General features: G+C 47.5%; 1 protein-coding gene across 2 annotated transcripts in view; it reads right to left on the bottom strand.

The window, feature by feature from the left end:
- The window catches only part of Hunk (hormonally up-regulated Neu-associated kinase), a 99,231-nt gene that overhangs the window by 3,788 nt on the left and 73,533 nt on the right, over positions 1-21,910 (bottom strand). For both annotated transcript variants that reach the window (XM_047565327.1, XM_047565326.1), the window contains 5 exons: positions 20,577-20,712; positions 15,537-15,699; positions 11,515-11,598; positions 6,626-6,673; positions 1,557-1,737 (listed from right to left, as the gene is read on the bottom strand). In XM_047565327.1, the coding sequence (XP_047421283.1) occupies positions 1,557-1,737; positions 6,626-6,673; positions 11,515-11,598; positions 15,537-15,699; positions 20,577-20,712 (612 nt within the window). The remainder of the gene's footprint in view (positions 1-1,556; positions 1,738-6,625; positions 6,674-11,514; positions 11,599-15,536; positions 15,700-20,576; positions 20,713-21,910) is intronic.

Genomic DNA, 21,910 nt, shown 5'->3' with positions numbered 1-21,910 from the left:
CAAACTGTGCCAGAAAAGGGAGGGAGAATCCCCACCGAGTTGGGAGGAAAGTCACATCCACACTTGGTTAGCTCCTTTTTTCTGTGTAGCCATCTGCAGGCTCTGTGAAGGCCCAGCTGCAGGGGCCAGCTGCTGCGCACAGGGAGGGTTTGGGGAGCAGTAGAGGGCACTGTCTCCCTCCTTGCCTCACATAAATGAACCCACAGACACCAAGACACCAAAGTCCACCTCCTCGGAAGCGCACAGCCCCAGGCCCATCAGCAGGAAGACTAACCTTCTGTTGGTGGTCATGCCTCCAGTGCCACCAGTTGGCCCATGAACCCGCCTCCCCGCGAGGTCAGTGGCCTGCTCTGCATCAGGGAGGCCGGCTGCTTTGGGCCACACCAGGACAGTGGCTGCCTTTATCCATGAGTCCCATAACTGCCTGGCAAGCCTGGGTTGACCTCAGACGGCTCCGGCCCTCTCTCAATCTTGGTTTCTTCACATTTACAACAAAAGGATTGGACAGTGTGACCTCTCTCACCCACCTGGAACCAAGAGCCTCTCCTTTCCCTCCGGGCTGTAAGTCAGGAGGCCCCTGGCTCCCCCGCCCCTCTCTCAGCACACCCCAGTGTGTGTTAAGCCCACTCCTGGTGAGCGCTCCTACTTCCTCCCACACCCACCCAAAGGTTGTAGAGCCCCATTTATTGTTTATCTGCAACATACTAGATTCCAAATCAAGCAGAGAGGCCTATACACATATCCCACTTTATCTACCTGGTAGCTCTAACAGGTGGGAGCCGTTACAGGTAAGGGCACCAGTGAGGACCCAGGGTCTGCAAGCAGCAGAGCCGAGATCTGAACTCAGCTCTGAGCATCCTACCTCTATCCAGTAGCTCAGACTCAGTCACACGTCCATGCCTCACTGAGGCCACTCTTCTGGTAAAGGTTCCAACAAAACCATGCCCCAGCCTAGGCTTCCACCCAACACTCTCTGCTTCTGCACCCCGATCTCTGTTCCTGTACCCCGATTTCTATTTCTGCACATCCATCTCTACTGAAATACTGTGCACCATCCCTGGCTCCAGAACACTGTGTGTCCCCACTTCTGACCATGCATACCTACCCCTATTACTACACCCCAATCTCTACTCCTTAACACCTTATCATCTCACCTCTCATCCCACAAAACCATATACCCCAATCTCCATTCCTACAATACCTTCACCCTAACATCTGCTCCTATAGCCCCATGTGCCCCAATCTCTACCCAGGGTACCACACACTCCGACATCTGCTTCCACAATACCAAGCCCAGTCTCTGCTCCTAAACACCGTTCACCCCAATCTCTTTCTATATCGCCCTGAACCCTGTTTTTAAGATCCTTCCTGCCTGGGTGGCTAATGCCCCCAGCTTGGCTTGCGACTGCTCTCCTGTCGTCTCAATCGTGCGACTGCTGCTTTCCTAAGGGCACAAGAATCGGCTCTGTCCTGGGCCCACACCGCCGCCTTGCGAGGGGAGCGCAGTGGACTCGCAGCTCCAGGTGAGTGCCGAGAGGGGCCCTGGGCTGAGCTACCTTTGTCGGGGAAGCCAGACTTGGAGGTCTTGCGGTCCTTCAGCAGCGCCTTGGTGTTCTGGATCTGCGTGATGAGCGAGGCAGAAGGCTGTCTGTACGAGGGCAGGTTCTTGTCCATCTTCTTGGCAAAAGGCCGATGAAGAAAATCTCCTCTTTTTTCTTGTTCTTTGGGCTTTTTGTCCTTGGAATCAGAAGCAAACGTACATGCTCACACACACAGGATATATGATGGGATTCCCCTCTGGAAAACCATCCACGTAGACTGGAGAGCTCCAGCTCTGCGCTCTCCAGTGTGTGCTGAGTGAGGAGAGAGCTGAGGCCCAGCCGCTACTGGAGCCTGCGTCCCTCTGCCTGGGCAAGGAGGGGCCTCGCCGGTCTCCAGCTCCCTGGCACTGTGACGTTTCAAGGTGTCCCAGGGAGGGTGAGGCCACACTTAGGAGGCCTGGCACAAGCTGCAGGAAACATACTGAGGCAGGGCAGGACTTGTGGGCTCCTCCCATCTGCATTTAGTGGTGCCCTGAGATTCCACCCTCAGTAACAGCTTTGCAACTTGAGGTACGGCTGCTTCCATCTTAATATCAGGTCCTCTTTGTTCAGTCAAGCCAAGAAGGCCCTCAGGGAAACTGGGGCGAGGGGCCCTGGGTGGGTTTCTGGCCCTTTCCATCCTCCAAGCCTACAAGCACTTACTTGAGAACCTAAAACTTGCATGTATGTCACCATTGTTTGCTCTACATTTTACCCATACACAACTAGATTACAATCCCTCTGACAGGAGAGAATTTGACTATTTGATGTATCTCTAGTCCTACAGCCCCTGCCATAAAGCCAGGCACTTAGAGAGAGTGTAATAATTATTGAAATTTTAAAAATAAAGGCCAGCGAAGGCTGAGCTGAATTAAAGTGAATCAAGTTCAAGTTTCTGGGAAGGCTGCTGCACTTAGAGGGAGCTGCATGTTTCCTCTTAAACACAAGCACTGGCATCCCTGACCTCCCCCCGGGGGAGGGAAAGAGACAGATTTCCACATTTCTGCCTCCAACTTCAAGAGCATTTGCAATTCTAGAGAGCTCATCTATTTTTCATTTCTGTTGTTGAAAAGCTTCTCAAGGAAACATCTCTTTGCACTTTTACAGAAGTGCCTTTCCAATGAGGACGTTCAGCGACTTTGCAGAGCAGGGCTCATTACGTTCAGTTTTCCATGGGAAAGAATAACAGGGAGAAATGGGAAGTGGGGACGTGGGGCCTTCAGAGCCCCGACCAGGGGCAGGAGCTCCCTGAGTTTCTAAACCTTAGCCAAAGTGGTTCGTCCCCAGTGGAGGGGCAAGGTGGGACAAAAGAGAGGGGAGACTTCCTCAGCACCGTAACCGTCACTGCCAGCCTTTCATGGGACACACAGAGTCACATGCTGTGCCAAGTGTGACCTGCAATGAGCAGATTCTGTTAGCCCCTTTAGAAACGAGGAAACGGCTTGGGTGGTTAAATAATTCACCAGGACAGGCTGAACACTGAGATTTTCATAACCCTGAAGTTGGCACTGTGAACGCTTCACTCCGGCCCTGCGAGGCCTGCGGTAGGTCATGCGATGCCAGAGGAGCAGAGAAAGCCAGGTGCAGCGGCTGCACAGAGGCAGGCAGCGTGCTCCAGAGAGGTATATGCAGGGGCTATGGTTTGAATGTCCCTCCAATTTAATTGCCACTGTCATGGTATTAAGAGGTGGGACCTTTAAAAGGTGATTGAGTCATACAGGCACCGTCCTCTGCCTGGATTATGGTCCTTACTGTAGGAGTGAGTTAATTATGGTGGAAGTAGGTAGTTAACCTGCAAGTGGCTAGTTGTCCTGTGAGCGGGTCAGTGTTCACGGGAGTGGCTCAGGTGTCTGTTGCAGGAATGGCCTCCTAACAGTGGATGAGTGTGTCCAGCTGCTTTCCTCTCGTCTCTGGGAAATGCTTCCTGAGCACCCGATGCCCTCCACATCTCACAATGTGGCAGAGAGGCCCTCCCAAACGCTGGTACGGAGCTCGTGGGCTTCCCAACCTCCAGAAATGTAAGAAATACATTTCTGTTCTTTACAAATGACCAAGTCTCTGCTATTCTGTCATAGCAGCAGATTAAGACAAGGGGGAAGCTACCAAGGGGACCGTGTGCTCGGGGTCACCCTGGTCAAGGCCAGGACAATCACAATTTTTCATTGTTTTGTGCTCCATTTTTTCCATGAAATCTGAACAGGCCTCCCTCTTCCTCTAAGGCAAGGAGAGCAACCCTTTACACAAACGTCCCTACCCAGGATCAAAGGGGACACGAATGGCCGTCCTGAAAAATCCGGCAGAACGTCTTCCATTTACTGTTCTCTGATTTTATATGAAACTCACCATTTCTACCTTAATAGGAAAAATTACAAATGCACTTTTGTGATACAGTTTTGAAAACACTACTTGATAGAAAAGATCAAATTGCTTTCACCCTTTTTAGAATTGTTTTTAAAAATTGATCAGCAAAGCCTCCTTCAAGTTGCCCTGTGATCCCCACAACTGTAGAGCTCTGGCAGCTGGAGGGGTCCACTTCAGCTCCTTTCCAACCCTCCTGGGGTCCCAAAAACTTAAAGCTCAAGTTACAACACTTCTGGGGCCAGCGTCGCCATCTGAATCAGGGTCAGTAGCATCAAGAGGCACACAGAGTTCGCTGTGGAAGGAGACCGAGGTTGGCCTGTAAGATCAAATTTCTCCTGTAACCGAGGGATATGTGGCAATAAGCAGAAAACCCTCTACAGGAGCAGAAGAAAGGGAAACTTCACTGCTGGACAGAAAATTCTGGGAAACGCTGCTCAGGTCACCCTTGCTGAACTTGACCCCAGGATCCTGCCTGCACCCTGAACATCCAAACCCCCAGAACATCCTTCGCCAGGCTAAAAGAATCAGTGATTTCATAATAACTGGTTTCTATGAAAAGTGATCAAAAATTCACAACTGACCACTCCCTGAAGGGACAAACCCTGCATCAGCCCATGCAGAAGGGTCAACAGCCTGGAGTCAACGTGTTTGTTTACCACCAACTGAGTCCACTGCCCTCCGAGCACACGTTACCAAATACAACCCATTGCCCAATTATACCTTTGCATTTGCATGGCCTATTTTCTCTAGAAGAAACTTCCTAGGGAGCAGGATGCTAAACTGCCTTATGTAATAGGAAAAGGTCTTCAGAGGGACTAATTACACTCCCCCTCTCACACGCAAGCTCCCTACCCAGCAAGGCTGCAGCCTGCGATGTCCTGGCTTCCCTCCATTCTCCCTGGCTGTGCTCCGCGGCACCCATGTGAGCCCGGGGCTAGCAAAGGGCTTCAAGCTCTTGGCTCTGAGTACATCTTCTTTGCAGCCCCGTGGCAGATGAGAGATGGGAGCCTGTGAAGCCCCAGATGCAAGCCACACACAATATAGCTTCTCATTTTCTAGAAACTGTTTCCACCCACTAGAAATGTGCATGGACATTTACGAAACTAGATGTTTAGAAAATATGGATCCATAAAGGATTATCTATCCCAAATTCTTTTAGGTCTTCTATCATTTCATGGGGAAAAGAAGTGGGGGTGCTGATCCACTGGGCTTCTAGAGGAAGACATGTGCAGGTTCCAGTCACCAGTGACAGAAGGAGGCCCTGTCCTCTGCTTTTGAGGTCTCAGCTTCAGAGAGCTGGCCCCCTCGGATGCGTCCCTGACAGCTGTGGGCATGGCACACAGGGGGCATGGCAGTCACTTCGGCATGACTCCAGCCTCCTGGAGCTCCCAGAACACTAACCACAGCAGCAGCTGGACAGTCCGGAAATCCAGAATCCATCCCTGGACCTCTCTGTAACTTGCTAGGTGAACTTGGGCAAGTCATGTCATCTCAACGGACGTGTTTCGTGGTCTGCATTGGAAAGTGTGGGTCCTCCCCACTCTGCGAGGATAAGCAAGAATCCACACGACATCTGCTTCACTGCCTGAACAGCAAACGCAGTGACTGAGCAGGGATGGATGCTCTAAGCTGCTGCCTGGGAAACTGAAGAACAGGCTGTGGAGAGCGATTCTGACAGCAGAGCCCTGCGGGCTGAAGCCAACCAAAGTGCCTTCCTCCTGTAACCAGAAAGTCCAGCTCACCATGGACTTTTCTGCAGCTTTCTGACTGGTGGCCTCAGTCAGTTGTACAGAGCATTAGCACCAGGTGCTGACCACTAGTACCTGGGATGGCCCAGGGGCCCACAGGTCATTGGCTGGTTGGTTTTGGTTCCTTGCTGCCCATCACAATGGAAAGCATGGTTTTGCCATAGGGGGAAAAAAAAAGCAAAAGTAAATTGATAAAAAGGGACTTGGTGCATAAATCAGGCCACTGAGCCAGGAAAAGATGGACTGTAGAAAACCCCTACTCACATACAGATAAACAGGCATGCACAGCTGGGTGTGCGGTTACACAATGAAACAACCTCAGGGCAACACAGAAAGCATCAGCCTGATCTAAGGGGACTCAGATAAACCCACGCACAACAGGTTTCTTCCTGGTTTAATTCAGGATGAGGACAGGCATGCATAGTGTCTGCTGCCCTGGGCAGAGACTGAGCAATCCTTAGGGACCCTATGTGATGGTTAATTTCCTGTGTTAACTTGGTTGAGTTTGGTACCCAGTTTTTCAGTCAAACACCAGACTAGATGTTCCTACTAAGGTAGTTTTTAGATGCATTAACACTTAAATCAGCAGATATTAAGTAGATCATCCTCCATAATGTGGATGGGCCCCATCCAGTTAGTTGATGGTCTTAAGAGAAAAAGAATGAGGTCTTCTGGAAAAACAAATTCTGCTTCTAGAAGCCTTTGGACTTGAAACTCAGCACCAACTCTTCCCTAGGTCTCAGGCCTGCTGACCTGCTCTGCAGGTATCAACTGGCCAGGCCAGAATCACATGAACCAATTCCTTAAAATACATCTCGATCTAAATTTCTCTCTCTCTCTCTCCCATAATGTGTGTGTATGTGTGTGAAAGAGAGAAGATGTGTCTGCTTCTCAGGGGGACCTTGACTAATATACCAGAACCCACCATGCTCTTACCTGCACGGCATGGAATTCAAGGTCTCTTGTCCAGGTGTCCAGGGAGGCCTGTGAAAAAAAGCATTTTTCAGCAATTGAAGCAGCTGTATCTGCTATTTATTCCCTAAACCCTATCCCCTATCACTTCCCCTGTAGCTCTGATTGAATATTATTCATTTCAATGTTTATAGAAAAAAATTAACCCTCTAAGTCATAGTGGCAGTAGGCAGCAGATATCCTAATTCAAGTGCTAGGAAGATTTTTTTTTAGGTAAACTTTTCATTAAAAGCTGAGACTAAGAACAGAAGAAGGCGCCAAAGAGAGGCAGGCAGTTCATTTTCTGTTTTGTTTTGTTTTGTTTTGTTTGGGGGGGTACCAGGGACAGAACTCAGGGGCACTTGGCCCCTGAGCCACATCCGCAGCCCTATTTCTTATTTTATTTAGAGACAGGTCTCAGTGAGTTGCTTTGCATCTCACTATTGCTGAGGCTGGCTTTGAACTTGAGGTCCTCCTGCCTCAGCCTCCCGAGATGCTGGGATTACAGGCATGCATTATGGTGCCCCACAAGTGGCTTGTTTCTTAAACATCAAAAATGCCCACAGGAATGGCAGCCAGGTCAAGAACCAAAACCCAGCCGGCCTCTGGGGGGCGGGGTCTCTCTGTGTTTTTTCCCAGTCTCTCTGTCCCCAGAGGTAATTACCAACCTGAGCTCCAACAGTGCAGCTTGCTTAGCCTGGTTCCAAACTTTACTTTAAGAAGTTGTATAGACTTTAAGTGAACACGAATTGAACATTTAATTATTTACCTTTAAACTTAGAGTACATGTTGTGAGTTCAAGTGCATGCTCTCAAAATTTACATGTTGAAGTTCTAACCCCCAGGATCCCAGAATTTGATCTTATTTGGAGGTAGGACCTTTGTAGAGATAATCAAGTTAAAATGGGGTTATTAGGGTTCACCCTGATCCCATATGAGTGGGGTCCTTACAAGAAAGGGAAATTCGGACAGACAGGCACACAGGGAGAACGTCATGGGAGAGACCATGGTGGCCACGTTCAAGGCAAGGAATGCCAAAGATCACAGCAGCTCCTGGAAGCTGACAGAGGGAGAAAGGTGCAGAGCAGATCCCCCTTGCAGCCCTCGGGAGGAACCCACCCTGCCAACGCCTTGGTCTTGGCCGCCAGCCTCTACACCGTGAGGCAATACGTTTCTGCCCCACACATTTCCGCTGTCAGAGCAGACCCATCAGAGTAAGCCAGTCCCCACACCGCTGAACAATTTTTCTTCTAAAACTCCAACTTTCCTTCGCATTGTAGAGAACACCTACTTCCATTTCACATTTTCTATGAAGCAAAGCTACTTTTGTGTGTGTGTGTGAGAAGACTGACTTTGAGCCCCGTACAGCTTTAACAGTCAGTTAAAAAAATGCTGCCTGCAGGCGGCCTTAACCCCAGCCGTCCTCCAGAGTCCCTTTTTTAGGAAGAGGGTCCCTCAGGCATACACACACAGGTGTTTCCAGGTGAAATACTTGTCCCACTTTTACAAATACATTCTCTGCCTTCTCCAAGAAGAAATAGAAGGGTAAGTCTTAAAATCACAGCCCTGGAATCCCAAGTGGGAAGTTTTTTTAAACTCAATTCAGCTCATTTGTCTCCTAGGAGAAAGAGAACTAGAATGGACAGGAAATAAAGAGGCCATGCTTGCACTCAGGACAGGGACAGAGCCTGACCACATCCTGGGGGACAGGGGCCCTAAGTCACATTCCCGTCACCTTGCACACGACCTGCAACTTCTGTCCACCGCATGCCCTGTCCCACCCATGCAGCCCTTCCTGGGCCAGCCCCTGGCAACCAGAGGGAGCCCAAGGCCCCGAGCGGCGGCACCAGGGTAGGCGGGTCCTCCCAGACCTTCTGAGTGCTTTCCCTAAGTAGCCCCCTTCCACTTCCAAGGTGCCCCCCCCAGAGAAGTTGTGCCATTGAGTAATAGCCTGTCATCTAATTAGCAGAAGTATCGCTGCCATAGGGAGAAAACAAATGGATCATAGAAAGCTGAACTGCCACTTGCCCATTAGCATTCCTATTTAAATCCTAATATTTCAACAAATGTTTGAAACGTTCGCCATGTGTCTCTGAGCCAAGCGAAATAATGATCAGAGAAAAAGAATATGAATGAAAGAAGGGGCCATTTCCTATCAGGGTTCTGGTACTTTCAGACAAACGCTGGGGCCGAGGGTGGATGTGAGGGTCCCATAAACAAGTAGCCCAGGGCGTCGGCAAGGAGGCTCAGGGCTGCTCAGGACACAGACAGCGAGTACTTGCTGTGTCTAAGTTTGAGTGATGATTTGAAAAACATGCAACCAAGAGGCTGGGAAGCCTAGCAGTTAATTTTGCATCCCCTGGACTCCAGCTGGGTACTGCCCTGAGGCCCCACCCTGCCTCAAGACATGGCCATCTGGTGATGATAATGCCTCTTGTGGGTCACCCTTTCCTCCTTACTTTAATCCATCTGGGTGTCCCACCTGGAGCCTTCTACCTTCTCCAGCTGCTTGCCCCGGTCCTATCCATTTCCCATGACTCAGGACAAGGTTCACCTGATCCTTTGATCTGTTCATTTAGCAGATATTTATTGAGCACCTACTAGATGCCAGGCATCTTGCAGATGCCAGAGATACCAATTCGGCTCCTATTTTTATGGAACTCAGTCCAGTGTGGGGCAGAGATGTTAACCAAATAATCCCCCAAACGAATGAAAAACTGCTGATGTGAATAGCCAAAAGCAGAATGTGGAGTGCCGGAGGCAGAGGAGGGTGGGACCCAGGGGCAGAGAGCAGGGTACGGCAGGGTCCATGTGGAGCTGAACTCACCGTGGGAGCTGAAGATACATGGACACTGTCTGGGCAAACAGGGGTGGGGAGAAACTTCTGGAAGAGGGAACAGTATGGGCACGGCCCTGGCAGGCAGAGGAAGCACAGCAATCCTGAAGGCCCAGGGCAGCAGGCACAGAGCAAGCGGTGGGGCCAGGCACGTGTCAGGCATGGGACACGAGGCAGAGGAAGCAGCAAACAGTGACCCACACAGGTGGCATGTCAAGGGCCACATTCCAGGAGAAAGAAGTCCCCTGGGCTTTGAGCAGTTGGGGGGTGACATGATTGACATGATGAGAACAGAGGGTGAGAAGCTCACGGGAGCCGCTTGGTGGGTAGGAGCGGGGAGGCAGCCCTCAGGACGGGGAGAGGGACCCGGCGGGGATAGGGACAAGGCAGCAGAGGAGAGACAGGAGTGGAGTCAGCTGAGGGGCTGGCTCTGGGGAGAAGCAAAGGAAGAGAAAGCTTTAAGAAGGAATTTCAGGCTCTGTCCTCCGGCCCGTGAGGATGGGTGGGAGGACAGTTTGCTTCTGGGCGTGCCAGGTGTCAGACAGCTTCACTCAGGCAAGAGAGGCTAACACGCAGTGGGAACTGGCCAGGGGGCCTGGAGCTCAGGGGCATCGGGTCCCCACACACCCTGGCTGGCCTGCTTTCCGCCTGAGAGCCATGCACGCGCTGGTGGCTCAGCTCCTGCCAGACAACCTACCCTCCAAAAGCTCTCTCCATCCTGCTGCCCTGGGCCCCACAGCAGGTCTCAGGGGAAGGCTTAGCCCCCCACCCCCGCCCCTCCTCCGACCCTGCGTGGCCTTCCGCCAAGGCCACGTTGCCTCCTCTTCCCCAGCAGCACTGACCGAGAGCCCGGGTTCACCGTCTTCTGCCTTCTGCTTCCATGGGGCTGGACCCCTGACGTCCTCTGGACAGCTAACTGCTCCGCCAGCTCTGCAGGCGCACGGTCTCCCTGGCATGGCTCCCTCCTGCCTCTGCTCGGAGCCCTTCCTTCTCATTGTCTGTGCCCCTACCCTCTGCCCCAGCCTCTCCACAGGATGGACAGACGTGCCAGGCCCCCTCACCCCGACTCCTGAGCTCCCACCTCATTCACTCGTGGCGCCTTGCAGCTCAGAATTCAGGGTCATCTCGTCCCGGGCAGAGCTAGACCCAGTGAACCCCAGAGAGAATCCTCCCCTGGCAGCGTGTGGGACTCGTGGGACCAGGATGCGCACATTACACAGGGAAAGGAGTGGAAAGTGACCGGGCAAGGAAGATCCCTTTTTGATGTCTCCTCCCATGAAGGAATTCCTGAGTATCCCAGGACAGGTTCCTGTGACAAGGGACACAGGGGACATGGCAGAGGTTCCAGACAGGGAGTGGGAGTGGGTTCCCCGGAAAATACTGAGAAAGAAGAGCCTACCTGCCCGAGACGAGAGGGAAGCCCTGTGCTCCTGGCCCTGGGTCTGGGATTCACAGGCCCCATCTCACAAAAGTGACGTTGTAACCATTTGCCAGAGGTCACTAAGTGTTACTCTGAAATTAGCTGTTGGTGTTTTCTCTCAGGTATGTTCTACATGGCCTCAGATCACCACAGACAACTGACGAGACAACTTTACTTTCATCTGGTCAATCTAGAACTTTCCCTGCTCCTCATCTTGCTCTCTCCTGGTGCCAAGCCTGACACTCAGCTATATCTGGGGCACCTGTTGTTTTGTTTTTCCTTGTGGAGCAATGACAGGGTTTCTAACTTTTGCTCCTCTTCAGAATCACTCAGGGAGCTTTGAATCATACTGACCCAAGATTAGGTATAACTGGTCTGCCATGGGACCGGGGCACCCGGATGGTTAAGTGCTCTCTGACTCTGACATTGGCCACAGTGAGGATGGTGGCATGGGGACTGAGCACCGGTGCTCCAGCAGACCAATCCCCAAGGCCTCAGTCACAAGGTGTCCGTGTCTTGGTACCCCTTGTCCCACAGTAACTGGCTCCTGTCCACTCTCCCCTCAGAGTGGAAATGCACTCTTCCCAAGAGCTGCTGGGTTTGCTTCTGGGCCACTCACCTCATAATGCTCCTTGGCACCCCGGCACTTCTCTATCTGGTAGAGCTGGGTCTTGTAGCAGACGCTGTCCTGGATGTCGGATTTCTACCAGAAGAGGAAAGAAAAAGCAGAGCTCAAGTCTTGAGAAATAGGAATGTCCATTAAGTCGTCGTTAACTTTAAACCAGTGCTTGGCTTAGAAAGTGCCCTGAATGGTTGGCAAGCCAGCCCACAGCAACGGGAAGTCTCCTCTGAGGATGGAGGGGGCGGGGGACACACGTGGCTGGATCCAGAATCTGGCAACCTGCTTCTACTACCTGAAGCAGAGGGCCCCGTGACTCTGGGCCAGTCACTGCTCCCTGCTGGGCTTCAGTTCTTTCATCTGTGTAACAATTACTCTAGGCTGGAAAGCAGAAGCCAACGGGTAAGCGGGTAAAATAACTTGTCTTTCAGAACCACTCAATAGGATCTAAATCTCACTTGTCGGCTTATTTTAGAGCAGCATATCCCTCCAAAGGAAAGCCCCAGCAATTCATCACATAACTTAAAGAAGAAGATGGATAACTGCACCTAAGATGATAAAGGCGAAACTTTGTCTAGAGACAGAGAAAATTAAGTGACTAATTAATCAATCAATCAGTAGTGAGTGCCCTTACAGACTCTCCAACTCAAAATACATGCTTCCCCGTTTTAAAAAGAGGAGGCCAATAGAAAAATGAAGAAAAGGCAAATAATTAAGGTATTGTAGTCTACTTTTTAGTTCACTAGATTAGATTTCAAAATTATACATGTATTGTTAGTAATTGACTGATAAGATTAATAACTGGGACAGTACATATGGTGCAATTAAATTAGCCACCTGAGCGGGCCAGCTGTAGTTGTCTGTGGAGATTAATTTGCTCTAGATTAAAAACAGCCATTTGCCTACAGTTTGGATTCTCAGACCAGGAAAGTCCTTCAGCTGAAGGGTTAAATATGAAACCAACACAACAAAATAAAAACCTTCTCCTGTTTGAACTCTGCCAGCTGAGTTTCCAGGGAATGTTCTCAGCGACAAAACCATGCTCAGCAACACTTGACACTCCAAGTCTAGCAAAGCAGAGGGGCAGAAACCTAGCAGAAAGCAAAACACCCAGAAGAATCAAGAGCTTCCGGCAAAACAGCGCACTTGCTTCCTATGAACTATGCAATTGTTTCAGAGCAAACAAACGACCAAAATTTTTTATCTGAAAATATGAAAGTAGCCACAGGAAACCATTTTAAAAATGAACACCTCTTCTGTTTAACTTGGTAAAACACTCAAAAAACACTATAATGTTTGAATCCATTAACTTACAAAAACAGCGGTCATTTCATAAGACATGAAATGATGAACTTTATAATATGGTTAGTTTCATGAAAATACTTCTTAATTTTTGAGTAACAGTCACTGCTTGAATAAGAAAATCAGTGTGTCAATTTTTTTTCTTACTTGAGAACCATTTGAAAACTTGACTTTTACCCTCTTAGCATGGTGGTCTCCAAGTGGTATCACTTTGAGCCCTTATGAGTGAAAAAGTATAGAGAGGGACCTATAATAATATGCATATTCAGCCATCAATCATAAGCAAGGACCATCTATATCATCTACAATATAAAATATGCAATAGGAATTTAAAAGAATAAGATAAAAGAAATTTGGAACATATGGTTGTCTTACAAAAGAGAAATGAGATTCAGCTCATGTCCCATGTCTTTTAAATTGCTCATGGTGACAGTAGAGGAACACTGTGTAGTACAGAGATCTTCTTAATCTCTCCTCATCACATAGTAAAATAATAAAAATAATACAACGCTATGGTTTGAGTGTGACCTATGAAAGTTCATGAGCTTTTAAAGCTTGTTTCCCAATGTGGTCATGTTAAGAGGTGGTGGAACCTTTAAGAGGCAGGGGGTCTAATGCAAGATAATTAGGTCACTGGGACTCTGTCCTTGGACGTGATTAATGCTGGTCTCATGGAGTGAGGCAGTTCTCTAGTGAGCAGACAGTTATGAAGTGAGGCCACCCCCTATACTTGGTTCTTATGCATGTGTTCTCTGCCATATTGTGATTATAGCCAGGGAGTCCTTACCAGAGACCAAGCAGATGGAGTTGCCTGATCTTGGACATTTAGCTTCCAAAACCATGAACAAATAAACATCTTTTCTTTATAAAGTAGTTTGTTACAGTAGCAGAAAAATGGACCCAGACATATACTATGTGTCAAAAGTCCTGTCTTTGTAGGTTTGAAACCTCTTCTACAAAAGTTTTCTCATGAGTGATGCAGCAACAGTGATACCATCTCTGAAATGCAACCTCAAAGCTATAAATCGATTCCCAGTGGAATGGATTCTCCACTTACACAGAGCAGATTTTACACCCATAAAATATGGTTCTCACTTTGAAATGCCTTTCACTGTAGAGAATGTTTCTTCTCTTTCTTTTGGTGGTTCATCAAAAAAAAAAAAAAAAAAAAAAAAAATTCTGTGGATAATTCCCTACGGAAGCAAAATCTAGCAAATATCCTGAGCTGAATCAGCTTGGAAACATCTGTACTTTCATCCAACTGTTTAGCAAATCTTCTGTAGAGTTCCTTCACATATTGAGCAATGTTTTCCAGACATCTCCCAAATTTATCTGCTGACAAAGAGAAACTGACCATCTTGCCTTATGGATAGTATTTTGGTCACTTCTGCCATGGCATGGAGACTATCATGTCTCCAGCCGCAGATGGGTTTTCATCTTTTGCTCTCATATAGAAACCTCAAAAAGGTGGTAGAATTTTGTGACATATTGGGCTATTGTTTGACTTTAAATAGCACTGAAAAAGCTCTAGAAGTTTATTCTTACCATCTAGATTCTAAACTGTCTCCCAACAGAGACAACTACAGTCTATCAGATCTCAAGGTGCCATAGACCCCCAGGGTCAAGGTTATTCTTCATGAAAGCTAATATTTCATCAAATCTTAGATGGGCTTCCTACCGATTCTGAATTTCTTTGGCTGACTTCCTGTTAGATCTGGTCTGCACTAACCCTTCTGAATACAAGCAGGAGTAGTCCTGGATAGGATCATTATTGTCTTAGATCTGTTTTCTTTGCAGAATTAGTTTAAGTCATTGCCAACTTGGAGAGAGATGATTTAGCCAAAACTAGATACTGAAGCACATCAACTCCCTTTTTCAGGCACATATGAACTGCTTGTGGCCAAAATGATAAAGGAAGTCAAATGCACTTGACAGGTGACACCAGACATGAACTTCCTGACAGCCAGACTACATGGATTACCAGGGTCAAGAGAGTGAAGCTCAATTTCATTCATATTTTCTGAAGAAGTTAAGTGGAGCTATGGACATCCCTCAGTATCCTCAGGAAATAGGTTCCAGGACCCCCCCCAGTGAATACAAAAGCTGCCAACGCTTATACACAGTGTAGTATTTGCATATGACCCATGCATATGAACTCTTCTACTTTAAATCTCTAGATTACTTGTGATACCTCATACAAGATAAATACTATGTAACTAGTTGTTGTACTGTATTGTATAGGGGAATAATATCAAGAAAAAAAGTTTGTACATGTTCAGTAGAGATGCAGCTTTTTTTTTTTTTTACTTTTCTGTCCCTGGTTGGTTGAATCGGCAGATGCAGAACCCTGACATGCAGTGGGCTGGCATGGCTTTCTCAATACCATGCTGTACAGATGAATGCCCAAGAGGAACTACTCCCCAGCTGGCCAGAGAAGACCCCAATGCCTCTAACACCGGGAACCTAAATGGGGCAGAAGACAGGCAAACGAGAATCTGAAGGAAAGTGGGCTGGAAGCCCTCACAATTCTGCCCAGTGCTTAATTGTATGGGAGAACGTTTGCAAAACATCTCAGATTATCTGAGAAGGAGGGTTGGTTACTTCTTTATCCCTCAGTCTGGAAACTCAGCTTTGCATCAGGTTAAGTTAGGAGCTTGGATCAAGTGTCAGCGACTGGGCAACACTGGGCAGAAATAAACCTCCTCTAGGGTCCCACTTACGCCTGACAAATAGCGTTCAAGTTTCTTGTTTAAGAGGAAGTAGATGGCGAGGATGTGGCAGGCACGGTTGGACAGCACCGTGTTGATCACGTCACTGTTCTTGTAGCCAAGCTTTTCTGTCATGTGCAGCACCACACTGGGACTCAGGTCCTCCAGAGAAATCCTGCAAGGCAGAGAGACAAGCAGTCACCTCTCCACAGAGTGGCTCACTCACATGGCCGCACAGCTGACCCCAAAAGCTCCCCGAGGACAATCAGGGTCATTCATTCATTCAATCACCTGACTATGGAAAAGTTCATGCATACCAGAAAGGGAGGGGAACAGTGTACAGTCAGCCCTCCAGATCCAGGGGTTCCCCACCAGTGAGGTTCAGCCACTCTCAGAGGGAAAATATACTTTAATTACTCTGTACTGAACGTGTACCAGCATTTTTCTTGTGATGATTCTCTAAACAAATGCAATATAGTAACTATTCACATAGCATTTATATTGTTTTTGGTATTATAAGTAATTGAGAGGTATATCAAGTATATAAGAGAATGTGCAAAGGTTACATACAAAAACTACAGTATTTTACTGTACATAAGGGATTTGAGCATCTGCCAATTTTTGGCATCCTGAGGAGGGTTCCTAGAACCATTCTCCCAGAGAGAGGGACGAGCATACTTATCTCATGTCACACCATCACCTGGATGTAGCAAGTAACACTTTGCTACACTCACTTTATTTACTTTATTTATTGATTTATTTAGCTAAAATATTTTAAATTATGGACACCATGACATTTTATCTCTCAACACTTCAGTGTATGTCTTTAAAACCCAAGGATATCCCCTACAGAATCACACTCCCTTAGTATCCTCTTAATAATTCCTTAGTATCATCTAATACCCAGATCACATTCAAATTCTCCAACTGTCCCCCAAGTCTCTTTACTTAGACATTCTTTCCATAAAACCTATTTCTTGGCCATGGGTGGAGGCCACCCTCAACCTGGTCTTTGGTCTGGGAAAGGAAGGTATTCAGGAGCTGGCCCACACCAGGTCAGGGGACAGGGAAGGCTCACAAGTTCATAGGGGAGAGCCTGGGGCTCAGCTGGGAAGCAGGTACTCTCAGAGGAAGAGAGGTTGAAGCTTCATCACAGGGGTATGTAAGACACTCACTAGGTCAGAAGGTTGAAGAAATAGTGGTGGGCATTCACTTATTCACTCATTCATTCATCCACCCACCAAATCCCTGCCCCTATGGAGTTGACATTCCAGTGGGAAAGAGAGAACATAACTTGATTTGGTCCTCCTGACAGTCCTATACATAAGTAGATACTATCATCATGTCCATTTTACAGATAAGAAAACCAAAGCCCACAGCAGCAAAGTAACTTTCCCAGAGTCACACAGGTAGAAAGAACAGCCCCAGAATTAAGACCTGGGCAGCCAGACTGGATGTTAAACCTCTATGCTGCCTCTCAGCACACAGAATGGCTACAGAGACCAAGAAGGCAGGCTGAGGGTCCTAAGGCACTGTGTGCTGGTAATGGATGCATCGTCAGATAGAGCATTCTAAATCTCTTAAGACACAAATAGGGTCCTGGGGGAGTAAAAGGCAAATGCAAATGGCCAGAGAGCCCTGTAACTGTCACCAGTTACATATCCGATGGAACCTCGGAACCATGATACCCCACAGAGGAACCCCACAGTGCAACCTGTAATTGTAAAAAGCTGGGGACCAACATGCCCAGTTCACATGGCCAATTGACAGGGTGCCAAGGGCAACACTGCCTCCTGACCATCATCTTCTGTCCATTGGTGTGACCTACCTCTGCTCTCCTCTCACTAGATTGGAGTAGCTACCCTCCCCAACCCCAAACCAAAGAAAAAAATGCCCAAAGAACAATGAAACCATTCTCCTCACTCCTATTTACCACAAAATTACAAATTGTCAGTAATGGGTAGGAGAAAAGCTGAAATGACTAGTTGTAAATATATATATATATATATATATATATATATATATATATAGTAATAACGTTTGTTCAGATATATAAAATTACATGTGGTTGGCTAAAATACTCAATGCTCAAGGTGAGGTTGTTTGAAAATGCATGGTACCAACAGTGGGGGTGTGGTTCTGCTCCTGGCCAATCAGACCATAGACTCTTGCATGACTCTGCTCCTGGCCAATCAAAGGGTACCCACACTCACGCGGTCCAACCCTCTATCTAGAGCAGGCTCCTGGGAGGCGGTGAGGCCCCAGCACAGGGACCATGGTGTGAGGAGGGATGTGTCCTGGGGATGGACACTCCATCTCTCCCTTTATATCTATTGTCTTCAAGAAGAGGAGAGTCTTGCCAAAACAGGCTGTCAACAGTTTCTTGACTGCAAGTAATACATATTTAAAACATTTCCAATAAATAATGTATAATATTTGGTGCTCTCCAATATCTGTTATTGAATTTGTATCATCTCTGAATGTTTGGATGATATGGAGAGTGGTAAACTGTTCTAGAATATGAGGTATAATTTAAACTATGTAAGTTCTCATTAAATCTGGTTTTATACCCTTTTGAATTAATTCTGTTCTGTATCAGCCATAACCTCCTTTCCTCCCACCCTTCTGCAGAGCTAAAGGAGAGTTGGGGAGCTGTCCAGGTCGCTATAGAGAGGCAGCAAGGTGGACCCTAAAAATGTCTGTGCTAGACCCAAGGGCCAGCCAGGCTCCCCACAAATATGTATGGACTGACTGGCATGAACATTTATTATAAAAATGTTATTTTCTTCTTTCTTTTTAGAGATCAGTTCAGAAGTCCAAATGACTTTATAGGAGAAGGTTTTACAGAAGAGTGATATAAAACCTGGGACCTTCATTTCCTGAAGGAAAACGCTGACAATGTCTGAAATAATTAAATCTGGGGCTAGGAACGTTGGGAAACAATAAACCACACTTTATAAATAGTCCTTTCTTTAATTGAATGTTCTTTCTCCTTTTATCTATGTGCTAGTAAAACTGTAAAAGTAAGTATCAAAAATATATTTTTATCTTAAAGATAAACATTTTTTAAAATAAAGATTATAAATAACGTGGACCTCCCCCAGCAGTTTGGCATTCTGGCTTCCTGTCTTAAAAATGGAGCACTGATCTGACTCTAGTATACAATGAGTAATGGGCCTTACATAAACAGAATACACTGAGCTTCCAGGGGCAGGGAATCATTATATATGAGCTCTGAACCATGTTTACAATCTACCTGACCAGTTACTTGTTCCGTCTCTGTGTTTCTGATCAAGTGCAAAAAAATGACCAATCTGGCAAAACCAGAACTTGAACTTCAGTTTTAATCTACCAAATCCTGTTTACAAATGTGAGAAAGCTACAAAATAAGATGCCACATCATGACTCTTTGTCAACAAAGATGTGGCCACCAAGAGGAGAGCTGGCTGGATTTCTAACGCCCTTCCACAGCTGCGGAGTTGGTAGATGGATTATGCTCATTTAGATGGTGATTACATTAGCTTAATGACTCATCTGGCTGCCACCAGTGCCCCTGCTTCAACAGAAAGCATACCTGAGTGCTGCCATCCATTGGTAATGAGGCACGTCCCCTCAGCTCTGCTTTCTGCCTCACTTTAGGGTAATATTTCTGGTGTGTGTTTCAGATACTGGCCCAAATCAAGCAGGTGTTGGAAAACAGCAATCTATTTTCAGGTTCCCTTGGTAACCTAAGTAATCTAGACTTTGTCTAAATTACCGCCCATGAGCCAAATGCTAGAATTCTAGATGGCAACTGTGCAAAACCACCTCCTCTCTGGTCACAGCAACTGTAAATTTGGCCGAGTAGTGTGGATAAAGTAGTGTGAAGGGTTCCACCAGGCCCCCTTCAGTTCTTCTAGAACTTCCCTCCCAGGGCTGAACCTTGCTGCTCATTTTGTTCGGAGAACTCTGCATTTCAGCTCTGACAAGAACTAAAGCATGTTTTCAGAATTTTCTAGGCATTTTGGAACTATGACCACAGAGGACGCCCCCTTCTCTGCCCTGTCAGTCTCCCTTCAACCAGTGGTTCTCTGGTCCCCATCCAAGCTTGGTCAAATGTGCAGGCCCCTCTAGATCTATAAGAAGAAGAGGGATCTCAGACCTGGAAGGTACCGGGCCTGGTGGTCTCCACGTCTGCTCTAACACAACCAGGGTGAGGGTCCCCTCCCTCGCTCACATTGGTTAACATGATGTCAAATGAGTAAGAAAGAAGTTATCAGGACATGATACTTGTTTTCAAAACTGTGGTCAGCACCCCAGCACAGAGAAGCATGGGCCACACAAAGTGCCCCTCAGTGTTCCTGGCTGTGGATTCCTAGTCCATAACTCTCCTTAATAGGTCCTCCTCGTGGATACGGACAGGTAAAGCCTGATGGCAAGTCCACAGGGAAACCCAGCAGGAAGTGAGTGACCCCTTCCCCCTCTTCTTCCTGCCCCCAATGCATTAAGGTGAAGGTCTCAGGGCTGCAAGAAACATCAAGGACGAAGTAGCAGAAAAGGAGTCTAAGGGGTGGTCTCAAGGACGGTTCCCCGGGAGCCTGCCTGGCGTTGGCAGAAGAGCTCAGGGGTGGACCAAACAGGCTCACATGCTCACAGACACACACACACACGCACGCACACACTCACACATGCACATGCAGACCCAGGCAGACACGGGTACACACACATTCACACACACACACTCAGGCCATAGTTTGTCTGCATGGTCCCTTCTTGGGAACTGAAAAGCAGTATCCCTCAGGGAAGACACAGTCCATCAGAGCAAGGCTAGGAGACGGGGGCGTGGCCTGGATTTCAGCCTCCACTCGCCCCTCTGACGAGTGCACGCCCAGGCCCAGTCTTCTTCCTCTTATGCACGGAGGTGAGCTTGTCTGTGGACAGGAAGATGCAGAGGCCAAGGGAAAACGCAGCTTTGCTTTGAATCACGTGCAACCTCCTGTCCAGAGGACTACTCAGGGCTTCAAGGACAGGCCCTGTCTCACCAGAGGCGTTCCTCTGCGTGCGCTTAATTACCTGTTGGGATAGGTGACGTTACAGGGCACTTTGCCTGTGTAATTCTCATTGAGCCAGCGATTCGCCAGTGCTTGCTGAATATTTGGCCTCTTCACAGGATCTGGTTCCAGGAGAGACCGCAGGAAATTGATGGCTCCTGGAAGACATTTGGCAAAGAACACACTTGTTACAGGCTGAATGCAGATGCAGACACCACTGAGAGTCACAGCAGGAGACCCACCAGCTCGCCTTCCCACCTGGGGCCACTGCTGGTATGATCTTTGTCTGTGACTCTGGGCACCGCTTAGACTCAATCATTCATAGAGTATGGGTTCCGTCCCACCTCCCCTCTGACAGATGGGATTTTATTTTATTTTATTATTTTATATATATAAAATATTTATAATATTTTATAATATATTAATACCATAATTATAATATATTATAGATCATTAATATATTACTATTATATTTATAATATATAATATAAATATATGTGTATACATACACACACACATACACACACACACACACACACTGGGGATTGAACCCAGGGGCACTTTATCACTGAGCCACAATCCCAGTCCTTTTTTGTATTTTAGTATTTTATTTAGAGACAGGGTCTCACTCAGTTGCTGAGTCTCAGCAATTGCCTCAGTTCCCAAGCCACTGGGATTTCAGGCATGCCCACAGCACCCTGCCCAGATAGGGTTTTAAATCCCATTTCCTCCAATCTCTTTCTCTCTCTGTCTCTGTCTCTCTCTCTCTCAAAAAAAAATAAGAGTTCTGGAAAAAAAAAAAAAAAAAAGGTCTTAATCTAAAGAGTTTAAGGTATCTGTTCAAGGGATGCAACTGGTATGTGACAGCATGAACTGTCTCCCTGAGCTGTGTGCTTCCCAGGACAACCTGTGGTCTCTTCCTATCATTTAGAATCAACCAAGGAAATGTATATTTACACACTTGAAGGATGAAAGAAGGTAAGCGGGAAATGCCTGCTCTCAAGGGCCGTTACTCAGCACCCAGAAGGAAGCCAGAGGGAAGGGAGAGGCCTTCGAATAAGACCCACAGACATGCCCTTACCATGGGCACCCAGCTCTCAGAAGCCCAAGGAGGTTCTTTCTGGTCTCTTCTTTTAAAGCCACTCTCCATGGCTACCCACTTCTTCCCCAGACTCTGTGAATGGATGAAGTAGCACCCAGACCAGGCAGAGTCCATGCCCACAGAGTTGAGTGCATCAGGCTGATGTGACCCCAGAGAGCCACATGCTTTGGCTAAAGCGTTAGGTAAACTCTGTAGTGGCGATTCGCGTCTTAAACTCCTAGTTTGCCTACAGAGCTCCAGCAAGCACCGCGCTG

The sequence above is a fragment of the Sciurus carolinensis genome, chromosome 9 (genome assembly GCF_902686445.1).
Source record: "Sciurus carolinensis chromosome 9, mSciCar1.2, whole genome shotgun sequence".
In the NCBI taxonomy this organism is placed as follows: domain Eukaryota; kingdom Metazoa; phylum Chordata; class Mammalia; order Rodentia; family Sciuridae; genus Sciurus; species Sciurus carolinensis.
The sequence above is the reverse complement of the archived record's forward strand: the minus strand, read 5'-3'. Positions and strand labels throughout refer to the sequence as shown.